Source organism: Musca autumnalis, unplaced genomic scaffold, assembly GCF_047663935.1.
Source record: "Musca autumnalis isolate F117 unplaced genomic scaffold, ASM4766393v1 scaffold_3, whole genome shotgun sequence".
Lineage (NCBI taxonomy): Eukaryota > Metazoa > Arthropoda > Insecta > Diptera > Muscidae > Musca > Musca autumnalis.
In genome coordinates, this window is record NW_027411866.1 from 206053105 (window position 1) to 206071776 (window position 18672).

The window sequence follows — 18672 nt, forward strand, 5'->3', positions numbered from 1 at the left end:
CTGGGGTGAAACTAGAGACCAGATGTTTTAATCTCCGGCCATCTACAAATCCGCAACCAAACTCATGTTTTATGTAATGGCAGCTATAATACAGTGCGTCACCTTTAGATGTTGTTGTGGCGCCTTTCCGAATCCATCGTATTTCCTGTATGGCAGTAATGTCGGCATTGTACTTTTCAAGTACATCTGCCAATGCGTAAACTGCACCTTCTCTATAAAGAGTGCGAACATTCCAGGTGCAGATTCGCAGACCATGGTCCTTAAAACGTTTGCGGGGTTCGTCAACATTTGAGGGATTTGTTTTTCTTTTCTTTCGTTTTTTCAAAGTAGGCTGCTTTTTCCTAGGGAAGGGTTACTAACGCGGCGCCCAAACCAAAGTTTTTAACGTTCTTAACGTGAACGCGCGTCACATTTTAGCTCACTACCTTTAACGGGTGTTAAAGGCAGCTACCCCAGGTGACACCACGGGGTGGTCAGTGTCCACTTGAGATGAGAGAGGGACCAAGATAAATCCTGGACTTTGCAATGTTAACGCCGGTCTGGACCGTTGCTTGGTATCTTTCATCCCCTAAGTCACCCCTCTTTGATATAATTATCTGCTAAAAACATCGCTTTAAAAGCTACCAAACCTAATTTTGGAACATGATGAACGTTCTGCGATATAGCCCATTTTCAATACCAAACATCCTAGGAGTAATAGGAAATTTTGTACCAAATTTTAAAACTCTGTCTTAACAGACAGATAGACGGACATCGTTATTTCGACTTAGAATTTTATGCTGATCAATAATAAACATATTTTATAGAGTCTCCGACAAATATTTCGATTTGTTTCAAACGGAATCCCCGCAGATTCCAATCAAATAAGTATGCACCCAGTCACTGAGTATTGAACCTATTCCTCACTATCGATATTTAAAGTTTAAAGAACTAATCATTTTATGCAAACATTTTAAATATTAAACATTCTGGATTAAACAAATTGGAACAAACAAATATTTAATCAAATAGAAAAACTCAAAGGATTATTTATTTATTAAATTTTGTAAAGTATTATTGAAAACAAGAAAAAAACATACGTTTTTGTTATATACAAATATATTTATATTACAAACAAATGAATGAATGAATGGCATCAAAAGATTCACATTGCTTTTTGCGATGTTGTTTTTTTATCATTTAACCACAACTGTTTCGGTTTTGTGAGCTAAACGAACGGAAATTCAATCAAACAACGTAAATAGATACGGGAACTTTTGAAGCTGATGATCGGATGCTGATGACGATGTTTTTGATAGCCAATAAAATACCAGGATTGCATTAAGTGATATCATGTTTTGGGTGAATTTAAAAGCCATGCATTTTGGGTTCTGAAAAAAATTAATAAAAAAAAATTAAATAAATTTAAAACAAAATAAATATGAAATAAAATAAATTTTAATGTAAGAGATTATACATTTTAAATTTTGTGTAAGGTTTTCAATTTTATATACATTTATTTAGAACTAGCAGACCCCGGTCCGGGTTGCTGGCCCGTCGTGATGAGTTGTAATGACAACTATTTATGGACTTTATGCTTGACAATTCAAAAATATGTATTTTCTATTTCACTTCTCCGATCCATTGTCAACCCGAGGAGGATTTTAAATTTATCAACAGATTTTATGTGTAACCTTTGTTTTTTCTTACGGACTTTGTAGGTACTGGAAGGAGTGGACCTACAAGCAACACAAGCACTAATATTCGAAGAAATATTACGATATGCAACGTGTGGATCAACTTAGTATTTGGTTCGAGAGTTTTCGTGCTCTCCAGCCACTACATGGTGCCATAGAGTGTGTGTGTGTTTTTTTTTTAATTTTCGGACTGTTTTCTCAAGAAGTATGGACTTGCCACTGAAAAAACGTTTAACGTCGTAATAGAGGCAGCGAAGGCAAATCGCTTCAACAGAAATCAAAGTCATTCGAGATCAGGTCTTAAAGTGAACTTATCCAAAATTTTGTGTGGGAGGTACCCGAAGGAGTTGACAAATATAGTCCATATTCGTACCTGATATATATTTGGTAGATATTTAGGGATGTGTAAAGTATGGACCAAAACGGTCACTACCATCAAGAGCTATCATGCACACAATTTTTCCGAACATTTTTGAACTCTTGGGGGGGGAGGAGGACTGAAGGAGTGGACTGATTTGGCTTATCTTCGAACTTTGTTTGGTTTGGACAAAATATTACGAAGGCCAAATTTTAGACCGAATCGGTCGATCCATTCAAGAGTTATATTTCGCTCCAACCACTACACACGGTATCATAGGGGTTTTTTGCACATTTCAGGCTATTTTCTCAGAAAGTATGGACTTGCCCCTGATGAAACTTGTACTGTCATATAGAGGACAGCGAACAGAAGTTGCTACAACAAAAACCGATTCGAGAGCAGGTCCTAAACTGAACTTTTCCGAAATTTTATGTGGGAGGTACATAAAGGGTTGGACGGATTGGGTCCATATTGAAACCTCATCTAAGTCTAGTAAAAATTTCACGATATGCAAAGTAGAGACTAAATCGGTTACTCTCTTCTAACGTTCCGAATATTTCCAAAGTTTCGTGGGGGATGTACCGGAAGGAATGGACCATATAACCCATCTCCGAACTTAAACTAAGTTTGGACAAAATATTACGAAAGCCAAATTTTGGACCGAATCGGTTGATCCGCCGAGAGTTATCGTCCGCTAAAGCCAGACAGACGGACGGACATGGCTAAATCAACTCCAAATTGTCTAAAACGAATTACGTCCAAACATACTTGGGGTCTAAAACCATTATTTCGATGAGGCAAATTTTCCCCGTATGAACGTGTATATACCTCCCTTAGCATAAATTCTGATGGTATAAAAAAGTGGGCGCGGTCCGGTATTTTTGTTCCAAATATGTAACTAGGGTACACACAACCCTATTGTCTCCCAAAATTTATGCTTAAACTGATATAATCATAAGTTTGATTAATGCATATAGCGTTTAAAAGAAATGCGTGGGGAAAGTACCCCAACTCCTCCGAAATTCATAAAATAGACATAACAACGGCACACATTGAGCTTTTTCTGCAAATTTGATGGAAATCGGTTTTTGCAGAAAAAATTTTACTGAAAAAGTAAAATTTTCTTTTCATAAATACCTAAATAGGGTTATGACGGCATTTGATTTTTATTCATAAAGATATGGCGTTTTTTTAAATATGGCAAAGGAACGTACCCCGCTCCATTCGAAATTCATGAAAAATTACATCCTATTTTCACCGGGGCCATTTCTGTACATTCCCTGATAATTTGAAATCGGAAAATCCGTTCAGTAGTTTTTTAGATGTAACATATTTAAATTTATCTTGGTATCTCTTTCATCTCAAGTGGACACTGACCTCCCCGTGGTGTCACCTGGGATAGCTGCCTTTAACGCCCGTTAAAGGTAGTGAGCAAAAGAGTGCCGCGCGTTCACCCATAAGAACGTTAAAAGCTTGGGTTTGGGCGCAGGGTTAGTAACCCTCCCCTAGAAAAAGCAGCCTACTATGAAAAAAAAAACAAAAGAAAAGAAAAAATAAACCCTTAAAAGTTGACGACATCCGCAAACGTTTTAAGGACCATGATCTGCGAATCTGCACCTGGAATGTTCACACTATTTATAGAGAAGGTGCAGTTTACGCATTGGCAGATGTACTTGAAAAGTACAAGGCCGATATTACCGCCACACAGGAAATACGATGGATTAGGAAAGGCGTCACAACAACACCTAAAGGTGACACACTGTATTATAGCCACACAGGAAATACGATGGATTAGGAAAGGCGTCACAACAACACCTAAAGGTGACACACTGTATTATAGCTGCCATGACACAAAGCATGAGTTTGGTTGCGTATTTGTAGTTGGTCGGAGGTTAAAACACCTGGTCTCCAGCTTCATCCCAGTGAATGAATGAAAGACTCGCTGAAATTCGATTAAAAGCTCATGCTCCCACTGAAGACAAGGGTGAAAAGACCAAAGATATATTTTAAGAACGCTTAGAAGAAACTTATGACCGTTGCCCTGCCCATGACATTAAAATTATTCTAGGCGATTTTAATGTCAAAATTGAAAAGAAGAATATCTTTGGCCCAACAGTCGGGAAATTCAGTCTCCACTGTGAAACATCTGACAATGGTATGAGGCTGATAGACTTTGCAGCTGCAAGAAACATGGTAGTTAGCAGTAAAAGATTGAAGCATCTCGATATTCATAAGGACTCCTGGCTGTCTGTCGCCAGATCAAAGAACAAGAAATCAAATTGATCACGTTGTGATAGATGGAAGACATTCATCGAGCGTGTTAGAAGGATATGCGTTCGTTCCGAGGAGCAAACATAGACTCGGACCACTACCTTGTTGCAGCAAAGGTACGCACCCGGTTAAATGTAGCAAACAAAGTACGAACAGACACAACACGGAAGTTAGACTTCGGTAAGCTACAATCACGACAGATAGCTACAGCATATTCCACTCATTTAGCTCATTTGCATAATCAAAGCACTCTTCTTCCCGATAACATATCAGCGCAATGGCAAAGTGTTGCCCACTCCATGCAGACAGCCGCAAAATCCATACCTGTATACCAGAGACCTCCACTAAGGAATCCATGGTATGATCAGGAGTGTCGTGCTGATACCGAAGAGAAAAATGCAGTATATAGGGCTACTTTATAATCCGTAGCAACGCGTAGCGCATGAGAGAGAGAAGAAACGTCTTTTCCGCAGGAAAAAAAGAGAGATGGTAAAGCGGGAGTGTGAATAAAATCGAGATGTACAGGAACCAGAATGAAGTCCGAAAATTCTACCAACGAGTCAAGCATCAAACTGATGGCTTTGGTAGAGGCACATCCTCCTGTAGAGACCAGTAAGGTAATTTAGTAACTGATACACATAGTGTACTCAGGATATGGAAAGAATATTTTTCACAACTGTTGGTATCCAATAGCAGCGAAGAAGATACCACAGACCCAATCCCAGAAGATGGTATTGAATGTATACCGCCCAGCCAAGATAAGGTAAAGACAGCAATAAATCGGCTGAAGAATAATAAGGCTGCAGGAGCCGACGGCTTACCAGCCGAGCTGTTCAAAACCAGAGACTACACACTGATATGGTGTATGCATCAGCTAGTTAACACTATCTGGCAGGAAGAACGAGTACCCGACGATTGGAACCTGAGTATCCTGTGCCCCGTCCACAAGAAAGGAGATACGACTGTATGCTCTAACTATAGGGGCATAAGTATACTCCCTATTGCCTACAAGATCGTGGCAGGGATATTGTGCGAACGACTAAAGTCTATGGTCAATGAGATAATTGGACCATACCAATGCGGCTTTAGACCTGGCAAGTCCACCAGATATTTACCCTGCGGCAAATCCTGGAGAAGACCCAAGACATGCAGATCGACACCTGCCACCTTTTTGTCGATTATAAAGCAGCCTTCGACAGCCCGTTACGTTCAAAGGTATTCCAAGCCATGTCTGAATTTGGCATCCCCGCAAAGCTCATCCGGCTTTGTAAAATGACTTTAACTGACACGAGATCCTCAGTTAAAATAGGAAAGAACCTCTCCGAAGAGTTTGGTACCAAAGGAGGTTTCAGACAAGGAGACAGCTTTTCGTGTGATCTCTTCAACATCCTGCTGGAAAAGGTTATACGAGAGGCAAACGTCAATAGAAGTGACACAATCTACACCAAAAGCGACATGTTACTTGCTTATGCTGATGATATAGACATCATGGGACGATCAGAAAAAGAAGTAATCAATACTTTTATAAAGGTCGAAGGAGAATCTGCTAAGGTGGGTCTGGCGGTAAACAGTAAGAAGACCAAGTTGATGGTGTCGACGCGCAATGCGTCCATTGAGCTGGGACCAACTGTGGAAGATGGTTCCTATAATTTTGAGGTAGTAAAAGACTTCGTCTACCTTGGCACCTCCGTAAACGCAACAAACGACATAAGTTGTGATATAAAAAGAAGAATTTTATTGGCCAACATATGCTACTTTGGCTTAAGTAAGCAGTTAAACACACAAAAAGCCACATCTAGTCAAACAAAAATAACGCTCAACAAAACACTGATACTACCCGTGCTGATGAATGCTCCGAAGCCTGGGTGCTTGCGCAAGCAGACATTGCAATGCTTGACGGTGAATATCGCATGAACCACGAGCTGTATCTGCTATACAACGACATCAATATAGTTAAACGTATTGAGATGCAGCGATTGCGTTGGCTAGGCCATATAATAAGAATGGACGAAGATGAACCCGCTAAAAAGGCCTATAAATACGAGCAAACTGGCGGTGCATGCAGAATTGGCAGGCCAAGGAATAGATGGCGCAAACAAGTGGATGAAGAGATGAAAAGGCGCGGGATTCCAGAGTGCGAAGCACTAAACTGAGAGAGTTGAAGATCTTTTCTTAATTCGGCTTATGGAACAAATGTTCTGTAATGGGCCAGCTAAGTAAGTAAGTTTTTGTAGAAAAGATTAAAATTGAAAATTGAAAAAAGTGGACGTAAAAGTGGGCGTGGTCAAAATTTGGGTAATGACAAAGATTTTAAAAAAAGAATTATCCAAATCTGTCCAGCCGTTCTCAACTGATGCCATTACCAACGAACGACATTTGATTTTTATACCCTACACCACTATGTGGTAAGGGGTATTATGTGTTAGTGCATTTGTATGTAACATACAAAAGGAAGCGAGATAGACCCATAGTTCCTTCTAGGGATATACATAGAATCACTTTCTGAGTCGATTTATGCATGTCCGTCCGTCCGTCCGTCCGTCCGTCCGTTCGCAACATACAGGTCGCATTTGTTGACCGATTTCGCTGAAAATTGGGGAATACCATTTTTTTAGCCGTCGGAAGATCAAGTTCGAAGATGGGATATATCGGTCCACGTTTTGGTATAGCCCCCATATAACGGTACCCCCCGATTTACGGTATTTTGACGTTTTCAGCTACATTTTCAGACCGATTTGGCTATAATTTGACATTTAGGGTTCTTAAGTGTCAATAAACTTATATAACAAAACTTGTGGGCATAGGTCCACGTTTTAGTATAGCCCCCATATAACGGCACCCCCCGATTTGCGGTATTTTGACGTTTTTAGCTACATTTTCAGACCGATTTAGCTATAACATGACATTTAGGGTTCGTAAGTATCAATAAACTTATATAACAAAAGTTGTGGACATAGGTCCACGTTTTGGTATAGCCCCCATATAACGGTACCCTCCGATTTGCGGTATTTTGACGTTTTTAGCTACATTTTCAGACCGATGTAGCTATAATTTAACATTTAGGGTTCTTAAGTGTCAATAAACTTATATAACAATAGTTGTGGACATAGGTCCCCGTTTTGGTATAGCCCCCATATAACGGTGCACCCCTATTTACGGTGTTTTGATGTTTTTAGCTACATTTTCAGACCGATATAGCTATAATTTGACATTTAGGGTTCTTAAGTGTCAATAAACTTATATAACAAAAGTTGTGGACATAGGTCCACATTTTGGTATAGCCCCCATATAACGGTACCCTCCGATTTGCGGTATTTTGACGATTTTAGCTACATTTTCAGACCGATGTAGCTATAATTTGACATTTAGGGTTCTTAAATGTCAATAAACTTATATAACAAAAGTTGTGGACATAGGTCCACGTTTCGGTATAGCCCCCATATAACGGTACCCCCGATTTACGGTATTTTGACAGTTTTAGCTACATTTTCAGACCGATTTAGCTATATTTTGACACTTAGGGTTCTTAAGTGTCAATAAACTTATATAACAAAACTTGTGGACATAGGTCCACGTTTTGGTATAGCCCCCATATAACGGTACGTCCGATTTGCGGTGTTTTGACGTTTGTAGCTACATTTTCAGACCGATATAGCTATAATTTGACATTTAAAGTTCTTAAATGTCAATAAACTTATATGACAAAACTTGTGGACATAGGTCCAGGTTTTGGTATAGCCCCCATATAACGGCCCATTAAAGTTCATATTTTCGTATAGCCCAGATACCTCCGAACTAGCTGTTAATGACATTTGAAGTTCCCACGTTATGTACCGATTTTCGATATTTTGAAGATTCTAGCTAAATTTTTTAACCGAATTAGGAGTTATTTGACATTAAAGGCTCCCATCAAAAACTGTCAACATAGGCCCATGTTTTATTATAACCCCTATATAACAGTACCTCCCAATTTCTAGCCCACCAAAAATTGTCAACATACATAGTTAGATATAGGCACCATAAAAAAGGGCCTCCCGAATGAAGCATAAATTTTACATTTGAGGTTCCCAATGGCCGCGAAATTGCTCCACTAAAAATTGTCAAGATAGGTCTACGGTTCGGTATAGTCCCCATATTACGATACCTCCCGATTTAAGGTATTTTAGGGATCTTAGCCACATTTTTTGCTTGAACTAGCTGAAATTTTACATATGTGGTGCCCAGTGGCCACGAAATTTCGCCACTTAAAATTGTTAAGATAGGTCCATGTTTTTTTGTAGCCCCCATATAACGGTACCTCCCGATTTTAGGTATTTTAACGATTTTACCCAAATATGGCTCCAATTTGCCATTTGGAGTTTAATGAGTTCAAAAAGTTTACTTTAATGTTTGTTTTGGGTTATTAAAAAACTTCTCCACCAAGAATTATGGACATGCATATGTCCACGTTTTGATATAGCCCCGAATTTTGGTATAGCTTCCATATTAATTAAAAACTAATTATTCCATTTTTACATATTTCGACTGGTGTAGGGTATTAAATAGTCGGCCCCGCCCGACTTTGGTCTTTTCCTACTGGTTATTTATAAAAATATAGCATTTTTAAAGAAATAGGGTATAGGGGAAGTACCCCGCTCCTTCCGAAATTCAACAAAATTTTTAGCCCGTTTTAACGGGGGGCCATTCCTGTATATTTCCGATTTCAGAAAAATCGGTTTAGTAGTTTTTGTAGAAAAGATAAAAATTGAAAGAAGTGGACGTGGTCAAATTTTCTTTGCATAAAAACCTAAGTCGTGTTATGGCGAACATTTTACCAAATTATTATTAATACATTATTTTATTTAATATTTGTAGGTAAGTCAAGCTTAATCTCGTATTTGTTGTTTTACAAATTTAAAAACAACAAGTATAAAGTGGGATGTAGTTAAAATTGATTAAAAAAATTGGGGGAAGGGTTCTTTGTCTCAATACAAAGAACTAAGAGAACTGATGAGTCCAAGTGGCGTTGGACGAAACTAGTCTTCTCTGTCATACGGGGATTTCTGATTGATTCAAAAATTTAAATTCAATTTCAATTTCCATTATTTTTTGCTGTGGTGATGCTGCTTATCAGCAAAACACTTTAGTATGTTTTCAGAATTTGTATACCCTCGCCTTTAGGCTAGAAAGGGTATATACACTATGATACGACCAAAAATGTGCCTCATCGAAATAACGGTTTTAGATCCCAAGTATGTTTGGACGAAATTCGTTTCCGGCAATTTGGAGTCGTCCGTCTGTCTGGCTGGCTGGTGCGCATAATAACTCACGAACGGATCAAATGATTCGAACATAATTTTGGGTATCGTAATATTTTGTCCAAACTTAGTTTAAGTTCGAAGATGGGTCATATCGGTCCACTCTTTCGGGTACCTTCTCCACAAAAGTTCAAAATTTGTCTGTAAAATGGTTTGAACGATAACTCTCGAAGGAAGCAATCGATTTGGTCCAAACTTTACACATTGTATTATTCCTTCTAGATATAGATCGGGTGTGGAGTATATTGGGTACCTACCATATAAAATTCGGTTAAAGTGAAGTTAAAGAGCTGCTCTCGGATCGTTTTGAAATTTATTTCAGTGCAATTTTTTCTTGCGCAAGTCCATACTTTTTGAGATATTGGCTTAAAAGTTTCAAGAAATCCTGACGGCACCAACCAAAATGGCAAATCCGCAAGTAATTCTCGCAGGGAGTTTCTGCTTGGTACAGACTTTGCACATCATATTATTTCATCCAGTCATGTATCAGGTTGGAATATGGACTATATCGGTCCACTTCTTCTGGTACCTTCCCCAAAAAATTCGGATAAAGTGAAGTTAAAGAGCTCCTCTCGGATCGTCTTGAATTATTTTCCAGCAGGTTGTCCTTGCGACTCCCTTTATGACGGTATAATTTTTTTCTTGCGCAAGTCCATACTTCCTGAGATATTGGCCTTCATGTTCCAAGAAACCCTGACGGCACGAACCATAATGGCAAATCTGCAAGATAATTCTCGCAGGAGTTTTTGATTGGTGCATACTTTGCACATCATATTATTTTATCCAGTCATGTATCAGGTTGGAATATGGCACCGTTCGGGTACCTCCCACACAAAATTCGAAAAAAGTGAAGTTCAGGGGCTCTTCTAACATCGTTTTGATTCTTTTTTCAGTACATTGTTCTAGCGGCCTCATTTTCAACGGCACCACTTTTTCCGGAGTAAGTCAATACTTCCTGAGATAATGGCCTAAAAGCTCCAAAACTCTGCCGGTACATACTAAAATGACTATTTTGCAAGATGACTCTTAATCTTTTTTAAAAATTTCTTCCAAACTTTGTTTAACGTAATTTAGTATTTCGAGTTTTTTATGAAGAAGTTTGTCTACTAAAAATGGTGTATGATATGATTTGGTATATTGGTCAGTGGCTGAGGGTATATCTATGTAAGCATGGTTGACTGATACTTTCTTACTTGTTAAAGTAACGGTTCCCGAGATATCTCGCCTTGAAAAAGTCAAATTGTGTAAAATCTATGTGCAAAGAAATACTCATAACTTCTTTAATTTTGCTCCAAATAGAAAAATCGTTTGCATTTTTTGTTGTTTTATCAACTATTTAATAAAAATGGAAAAAAAATTTGCATAGTGGGCTTGGATGCAATTTTCGCGATTTAAAATTTAAAATCAATTTTTATCAATGATTGTACTCTTCGATTTTCTTGAAATTTTTTTGTATTAAACTACGATTAATTACTAAAATTTTAAGACCTATTTTGTAGTGCGATTCCAATGATTACTATATTTTCTTTTTTTTTTTTTTTAATTCGTCAATACAATTTTTCCTTTATACCAATTTGAAACATTTGTTATTTTACCAAAAAATAAATTTTATTTTTATTTATTTAAATTTTTCAACATTTGCTTTGTATTTTTATTTGGGAATTCATCTTAAGCATCTTAAAAACTTCGCCGTTTTTCGAATTTGAAAATGGTTTAGCTGTTATTGTACCAGCAGGACAATAAATTAACTAAATTGATGATCAAAAGACTACAGCTTGAGAATTATATGAATGGGGAATTAAAGTGATATTTTCACCAGAAAATTACTATTTAAATACCAAAGAGGATTTGAATTTGAGATATTAAATGGCCAAATTTATCGCAGGCAACCAAAAACTTCATTCAATAATACGCACTTCGACCAGGGGCAGTCACCTCAACAATTATGTGTTTGTGTTCGTGTATTTTTTTTCACCATGGGAGCGGCAATTTATTCCGGATTTGCCTGCTCCGAGCACTTCTGGTCCGTGCCGGGATAGAAATGAACTCCGGGCCAGTATGGTTCTCTTCCGTTTGCCAGATCCGCATCCACCAAATGTCAACAATGGTGAGATGTAATGGATGTATGGAATGGGTGCATTTTCGTGGGTGTTCTGGCCTTAGTAGCACCCGGGATTACAGCGACAGGTATGTTGCTACATGCTGCGTCAGCACATCAGCCAGTGCGTCTTCTACGTCGTCGTCGTCTGAATACGAGACGCCCCCGCAGTCTCCCCAACAACAACAACAACAACAACAAATGCAGCATCTAACACAACATGTTGTTGTTCAACGGCCCGGAAATACATCATTCCTGCAATTCAGTTGCAATGGTCTCCGCAACAAGGTCAGTGAAATTGTGGACTTTATGTGTCGGAAAAACATCATGGTCGCCGCGATCCAGGAAACAAAGCTCACCGCCACCTGTAGCTTACGTTGTGATGGTTACAACGTTTTGCGGAAGGATCGCACAAGAAGCGGAGGAGGAGGACTTGCCTTCCTAATACACCAGTCTGTCCAGTACAGACCTATCTCGCTTGAGCTTGGCTCTAGTGACCCATACATGGAGTGTATGGGGGTAGCAGTAAAGTGTGGTACTGCCGAGGTAGAGCTTCTTACTGTGTACATACCGCCGATGAATAGCTGTGCCCGGCGTTATATGCCAAATATTAGTTTGCTTTTAGAGGGCGATAACCGTCTGGTGCTAGGGGACTTCAATGCTCATCATGAGCTTTGGCACTCCGTCCTAGGTAATGACCAGAGGGGTACAGCGCTGGCAGAGCAAATCGATAGCTCCACGTTTTGCACGGTGAATGAAGACGCTCTTACGAGGATTAGAGGAAACTGCCACAGCTCGCCAGATATCACCATTGTGGCACCAGGTCTGATAAATGACGTATCCTGGCAATCCGTCATTTCCCTTAGTTCGGACCACCTCCCTATCTACGTCTCCGTAAACAGACCACCCGACTTCATAACCTCTGAACGCCGTACTTTCCTGAACCATGGGAAAGCTGATTGGCAAGGTTTAAGAGAATTTACCAATCACCGCTTCAGACAATTGCCCACCCCCTCAGATCCTCAGGTAGCTGAGAGAACTTTCCGAGACATCATCACTAAAGCAGCCGCTCGCTACATACCTGCTGGTCGAATACCTGAAATAATACAAATTTCCCAGCAGAAACGACGGGACTAACAAATGAACCTGATGAGCTTCGTCGTACGAACCCCGAAGACCCAAAAGTTAGAGAACTTACTCTTGAAGTCAACAGGCTAGTAGGCGAACATAAGCGGAAAAAGTGGCTAGACCATCTGAAGCAATGCAACATTGGTGCAGGAATAAGTAAATTGTGGGCAACGGTTAAATCACTCTCGAGTCCGGAAAAGAAGGATGACAGAACGGCTGTTACTTTCAACGGCGTGACAGTAACTGACCCAAAGAGGTGCGCGTGTTATATAAACCGGCAGTTCATAGAGCACCCCGAGAATGATAGGGCGAAGAGAAGTGTGCTACGCCGTATAAGAAGAGCTCTTCCAGCCGAGGAGGTACCACCACAATTTACGATAAGCGATGTTGCAGATGCCATCTGAAACGCTAAATCATGCAAAGCGTTGGGTCTGCACCGAATATCGATGGTAATGCTTAAGCAGCTGGATGAACCTGGAGTTGAGTATTTAACAAGTGTTCTCAACCTATCGTTAGCCACCCATGTTGTACCGGATGCCTGGAAAGTTGGCAGGGTGGTGAATCGTACAGGCCGATTTCATTCCTGTCGCCAGTAGCAAAGATCCTAGAGGCGATACTCCTCCCCACGATGAGAAGGTGTTTTCCAGTTGCCCAACATCAACTTGGATTTCGGAAAATGCATAGAACTACAACATCATTAGACGCCATATCCACACATATAAGTAGAGGACTGAACCAGAAAAGGCTGTGCGACCGAACAGTCATGGTGGCTCTTGACCTATCGAAGGCCTTCGATACCGTCAACCATGCCAATCTGTTCGAGGATATAGAGAAAACTAATCTCCAGCCATGTTTGAAACGTTGGCTAATCAACTATATGTGTGGACGCCAGTCGTTTGTACAATTCAGAAACAAGAAGTCAAAAACACGTATAGTGAAACAGGGAGTTCCCCAAGGAGGGGTGATATCTCCGGAACTGTTTAAACTCTACCTTTTTGAAATTCCACACCCTCCAGACGGCATAGAGATCGTGATGTATGCGGCTGATTGTACGATCTTGGCGTCGGGTCCTATCGTCGATGACATATGTACCTATGTGATAGGTTAAATGTCTACATAGCTGACCTAGTGCAATTCTTCCATCTGAGGAATATGAAAATATCCGCCGCTAAATCCACAGCCACGCTGTTCAACACATGGACGGCTGAGATGAGGCTCCCACTGAACATATTGGTCGATGGTGCACTGATTCCGACCACTAACTACCCTAAATACTGGGTGTAACGTCCGATAGCATGTTCAAGTCGTCCGCGCATGCCACAGATCAATAAGATCAGAAGTAGAATAAGATCAGAAGTAGGAACAAGGTTCTCAAGTCGCTGGCCGGCAGCACTTGGGGTGCTGATAAAGAAACCTTGTTGACCACCTACAATGCAATAGGCGAAAGTTTTACCGGTGCGTCAGCACAATAAGATGTTGTCAATGCAGTACCTGCTTGGGTGTTACCGCAGTGAGCATCCCTGTCACGATTTAATGGACAGGTTCTCCCCACCCAGCCACGTCAGGAGAGACCTTCATGATCTAGAGAGAGAGGTCCAAAGGTACAAAAGAGAACCGCTAGATCAACGAGCCTATCAGGCAGGCTTGAATCGCATTCACAAAAACATGGTTGCGCAAGCAGTACGAAGATACAGTGTGAATGCCGTACTTGGAAACCATCCCCCATCCATCGCAGCGAAGAACGCCAGCTGCCAAGGCAAACGCGAGTGGTTTAAGCTCAGTTAAGATCCGGACGATGCAGCCGCCTCAATTCGTATTGGGCCAGAATTGACGGCACGATACCCACCATATGCCCAGCATATGGATACTCTGCATTTATTCAACTGCCCAGCTAACCCCACTAACCTGTCTCCTCATTCTTTTAGACGCAACCAGTCCAGGTTGCAGAATTCTTGAGTCTGGATACAGAGGAACTTGATAACTGAAATAATACACCAAAGAACATATATGCGTTGCTACAACAATAACAACAATGCTGGTACACTACTTCCAAAACCATTCTTTAAATCGCAAAATGAAGAAGTTTTTAAGATATTCTCCTAAATAAAACATTAACACAAATGTTAATAAATTGTAGTGACAAGTTTTAAAAAATTAAGAAAAAATAGTAATTATTCGAATCCCACTACAAATAGGTCATTTTTGTAATTAATCGTAATTTAATACAAAAAAATTTTCAAGAAAATCGAAGAGTAAAATCAGTGATAAAATTTGAAATCCCAATATATATTAATATTCAGAAATCCCAATATATATTAATATTGTGAATTATTTCAAATATTTTTTACATTCTTATGTTCGATTACATAAACACCAATTTTAACTTAACAATCTTTCGATTACATGACCACGTGACCCAAAATTGTGTCACATACTACAATTCTCATCTCTTATCGCACTTTAGTTCAAATTCAATGAAGAAAATCTCTTCCAAAAAATTACACTCAAATCATACTTACAATTGTTGTGTTAACAAAAATTGATAATAAAATGGCGAACAAAAATTGCTATCAAAATAAAATGTTTGTGTACTGCACTATTTATTATTGTTTTGCACTTAGAAGCAGCAAAAGTGCGAAATCATTTCACTTGTTGTCGCTGGTGGTGGCTGTTCCAGTTTGTGTGGGATTTTTGGTAATGATGCCCTTGACTTTGGCCTTATTGTTGGCGGCGGTATCAATGTGTTTCTTTTTAACTGCAATGAGAAGATGGAAAAAAAAACAAAAACAGATAAATAAAATCAAATAGAAAAGAAAAACAACATTAACGTAATGGCCAATAGAATGGTGAATAAAAATCAGACGCAAAAAACGGTGGTTGGTGTCTTTTTGCAAATAATTGTATAGTTAATAAATCTGTTTGTTTATTTATTATGCTTTCATGGTTTCACTTTTTTTGCTTCTTTGTTAGCGCCTTTTGTTAGCATTGAGTGGTTGGTAGCCACAACAACCATTACACAAGTATACACAATAAGTAACAAAAGTAAAATATGTTTACATCAAAATCGTGTATGACTTTGCAAATATTTTCTGTAATTGGAGTAAAATCATTTTTTTATCCCAAGTTATTAAATACCACTTTGGTTGCACAGCATTATAATGGAGAATACTAACGCAATTGATATACCAAGGATCAGGCATGCCAATGTTATATTTGTTTTGTTGTTACATCTCAATTGGCTCTTACTCAGTCGAAATTTTTACAAACAAGTAAAAAAGTATCAGTCGGCTTTGCCGACAGAGATATACCCTCAGCCTGTGTATATTGAAAAAAATTTTCCCAAAATACGTATGTATTTAGGGGGTTTTAAAAATTTTGGACTTTGAACCGACAAATATGTTGATTAGGATTAAAGATAAAAAGTTTTGCGGAGGAGATACTAAAAGGAGTGGATCGACATTGACCGTTATGGAAGTGGATCTCCAGCCACAACATATGGTGCCATAGGGGGTTTTTACACTCTTCGGGCTGTTTGCTCAAGAAGTATGGACTTGCCCCTAAAAAAAACTGTTACCATCGTAATTGAGGCAGCGAATGCAAGTTATTTCAACAAAAATCAAAGTGATTCGATATCAGGTCTTAAAGTGAACTTATCCGAAATTTTGTGTGGGAGGTACCGGATGGAGTGGACAAATATAGTCTATATTTGAACCTGATCTATATCTGGTAGATATATTAGGATGTGTAAAGTATAGACCAATTCGGCCACTCCCTTCAAGAGTTACCGTACGAACAATTTTTCCGAACATTTTTGAACTTTTGTGGGGGAGGTACCTGAAGGAGTGGACCGAGATGGCTTATCTTCGAATTTAAACTATGTTTGGACAAAATATTACGAATGCCAAATTTTGGGCCGAATCGGCAGATCCGTTCGGGAGTTATCTTGCGCTCCATCCACTACACACGGTGTCATAGGGGCTTTTTGCATCTTTCAGGCTATTTTCTCAGGAAGTATGGACATGCCCCTGATGAAACATGTACCGTCGTATGAAGGGCAATGACTACAAGTTGTTGCAAGAAAGATCAAAGCGATTCGAGAGTAGGTCCTAATCTGAACATATCCGAAATTTTGTGTGGGAGGTACCCGAAGGAGTGGACCGGTTGAGTCCATTTTGGAACCTCATCTTAGTTTAGTAGAAATTTCACGATCTGCAAATTATGGATCAAATCTGTTACTTCCTTAGGGGAGTGATCGTGCGGTCAAATTTTCCGAACATTTTCCAACTTTTTTGGGGGAGGTACCGGAAGGAGGGGACCGATATAGCCCATCTTCGAACTTAAACTAAGTTTAGACAAAATATTACGAAAGCCAAATTTTAGATCAAATCGGTTGATCCGTTCGAGAGTTATCGTGTGCTCCAGCCAGCCAGACCTACAGACAGACAGACGGACGGACATTGTTCAATCGACCCCAAATTGTCTGAAACATATTTCGTCCAAACATACTTGGGGTCTAAAACCATTATTTCGATGAGGCACATTTTGCCCGTATGAAAGTGTATATACCCTCGTTAGCATAAATGCTGAGGGTATAATAAAAAACAGGCTGAGCCCGGCTGGGATTTGAACCCCCGACCTTGAAAACATATCAAAAAATGTTGTCACGGCGTATTAGCGTTCAAAGCCAAAACTCATAACTTCAAAGGCAGCGCAAAAAAGCGTTCATCGTGAAGAAAATACATTTCAGCGGCCAAATATCCGCGTAAATGTATGAAACACATTTGCATTTGAAAAACGAAAAGTTCTAGGACAGAGAAGCCACTACATAGTCCCTACGTCCGAAGATCTGATTTACCACCTGTGAAACCAGGTAACGTAATTTGGTGACTATGTGGGTTCGAGTCCTTGGCTTTCCCTTTTCACTTGCAAATAATTTCCGATCATAAACGAGAAAATTAATATAAAATTGTAATATTGACTAAAATATTTATCGATTATTTTTTTATTTATTTTTTTTATTTATAAAATATATCACATATCGACAAAAATGTTTATCAAAATATTCCACATTTTGTTTGATAAAAACAAAATATTTTTTTATTAAACAGATTGTTGAATGCATTTTTTTTTTCAATCGATAAAAAATGTTCGTATTTATTCTTCTTTTTCAGATTGGTGAACTCAATTATAAAGTATATTGGGCATTTAATTTACTTGAAAAGCACCTTTACTTTATGAAAACACACAAACACTGATTTATTTTTGCACTACTGATCCACACACGACTACGGCTGCTTTAAAGAAACAGCAAAAATAAACCAAACTGATGGTTAAAAAATGTTATCTGCCTTTCTTAACCACCAAACAGAACAACACATGAGAACTCGTACCATTTTTTCTTTCCCTCTTCGCAAAAACAGCAACAAAAAACCAGTAACAAACTTATTGTATACATACGAGCCTTCACCCGAGCACAAGTAGATAAATAAAACAAATGCCACACAAACGCATAATCCCTCCATGCCGCAAAAATGCCATAACCAATGGTGATTCTCCATGCTTTGAAATAAACATAGCAACGACACTCACATTGTTGTACCGCTATCTCTCTCTCTATATGCAGTAAAAATATTTTTCTCTCGCTCTCAAGAGCATGCGACAAACGTTGAAAACAATTTTAACAATAGAAATTTAATTATATCCATAAACAAATTTCAATAAATTATTTGTTTGAAATCGTTTATCGATCGTTTTCTAGTAACCTTTTCATGTTTGATAAACATGTTCCCAATATATTCGTAATATTTTGTGGTGTTAAAGCTTTTAATCAAAATTTCCGGAGTG

The 18672-nt window shown here is 39.0% G+C and overlaps 1 protein-coding gene across 1 annotated transcript in view; it reads right to left on the minus strand.

The window, feature by feature from the left end:
* Positions 1-998: 998 nt before the first annotated feature.
* LOC141398765 (uncharacterized) overlaps positions 999-18672 on the minus strand; it is a 65779-nt gene continuing 48105 nt past the window's right edge. Inside the window, exons 4-5 of the mRNA XM_073976412.1 lie at positions 15348-15583; positions 999-1370 (exon numbers count right to left, since the gene is read on the minus strand). Of these exons, the coding sequence (XP_073832513.1) occupies positions 15474-15583 (110 nt within the window). The 3' untranslated portion in view covers positions 999-1370; positions 15348-15473. The remainder of the gene's footprint in view (positions 1371-15347; positions 15584-18672) is intronic.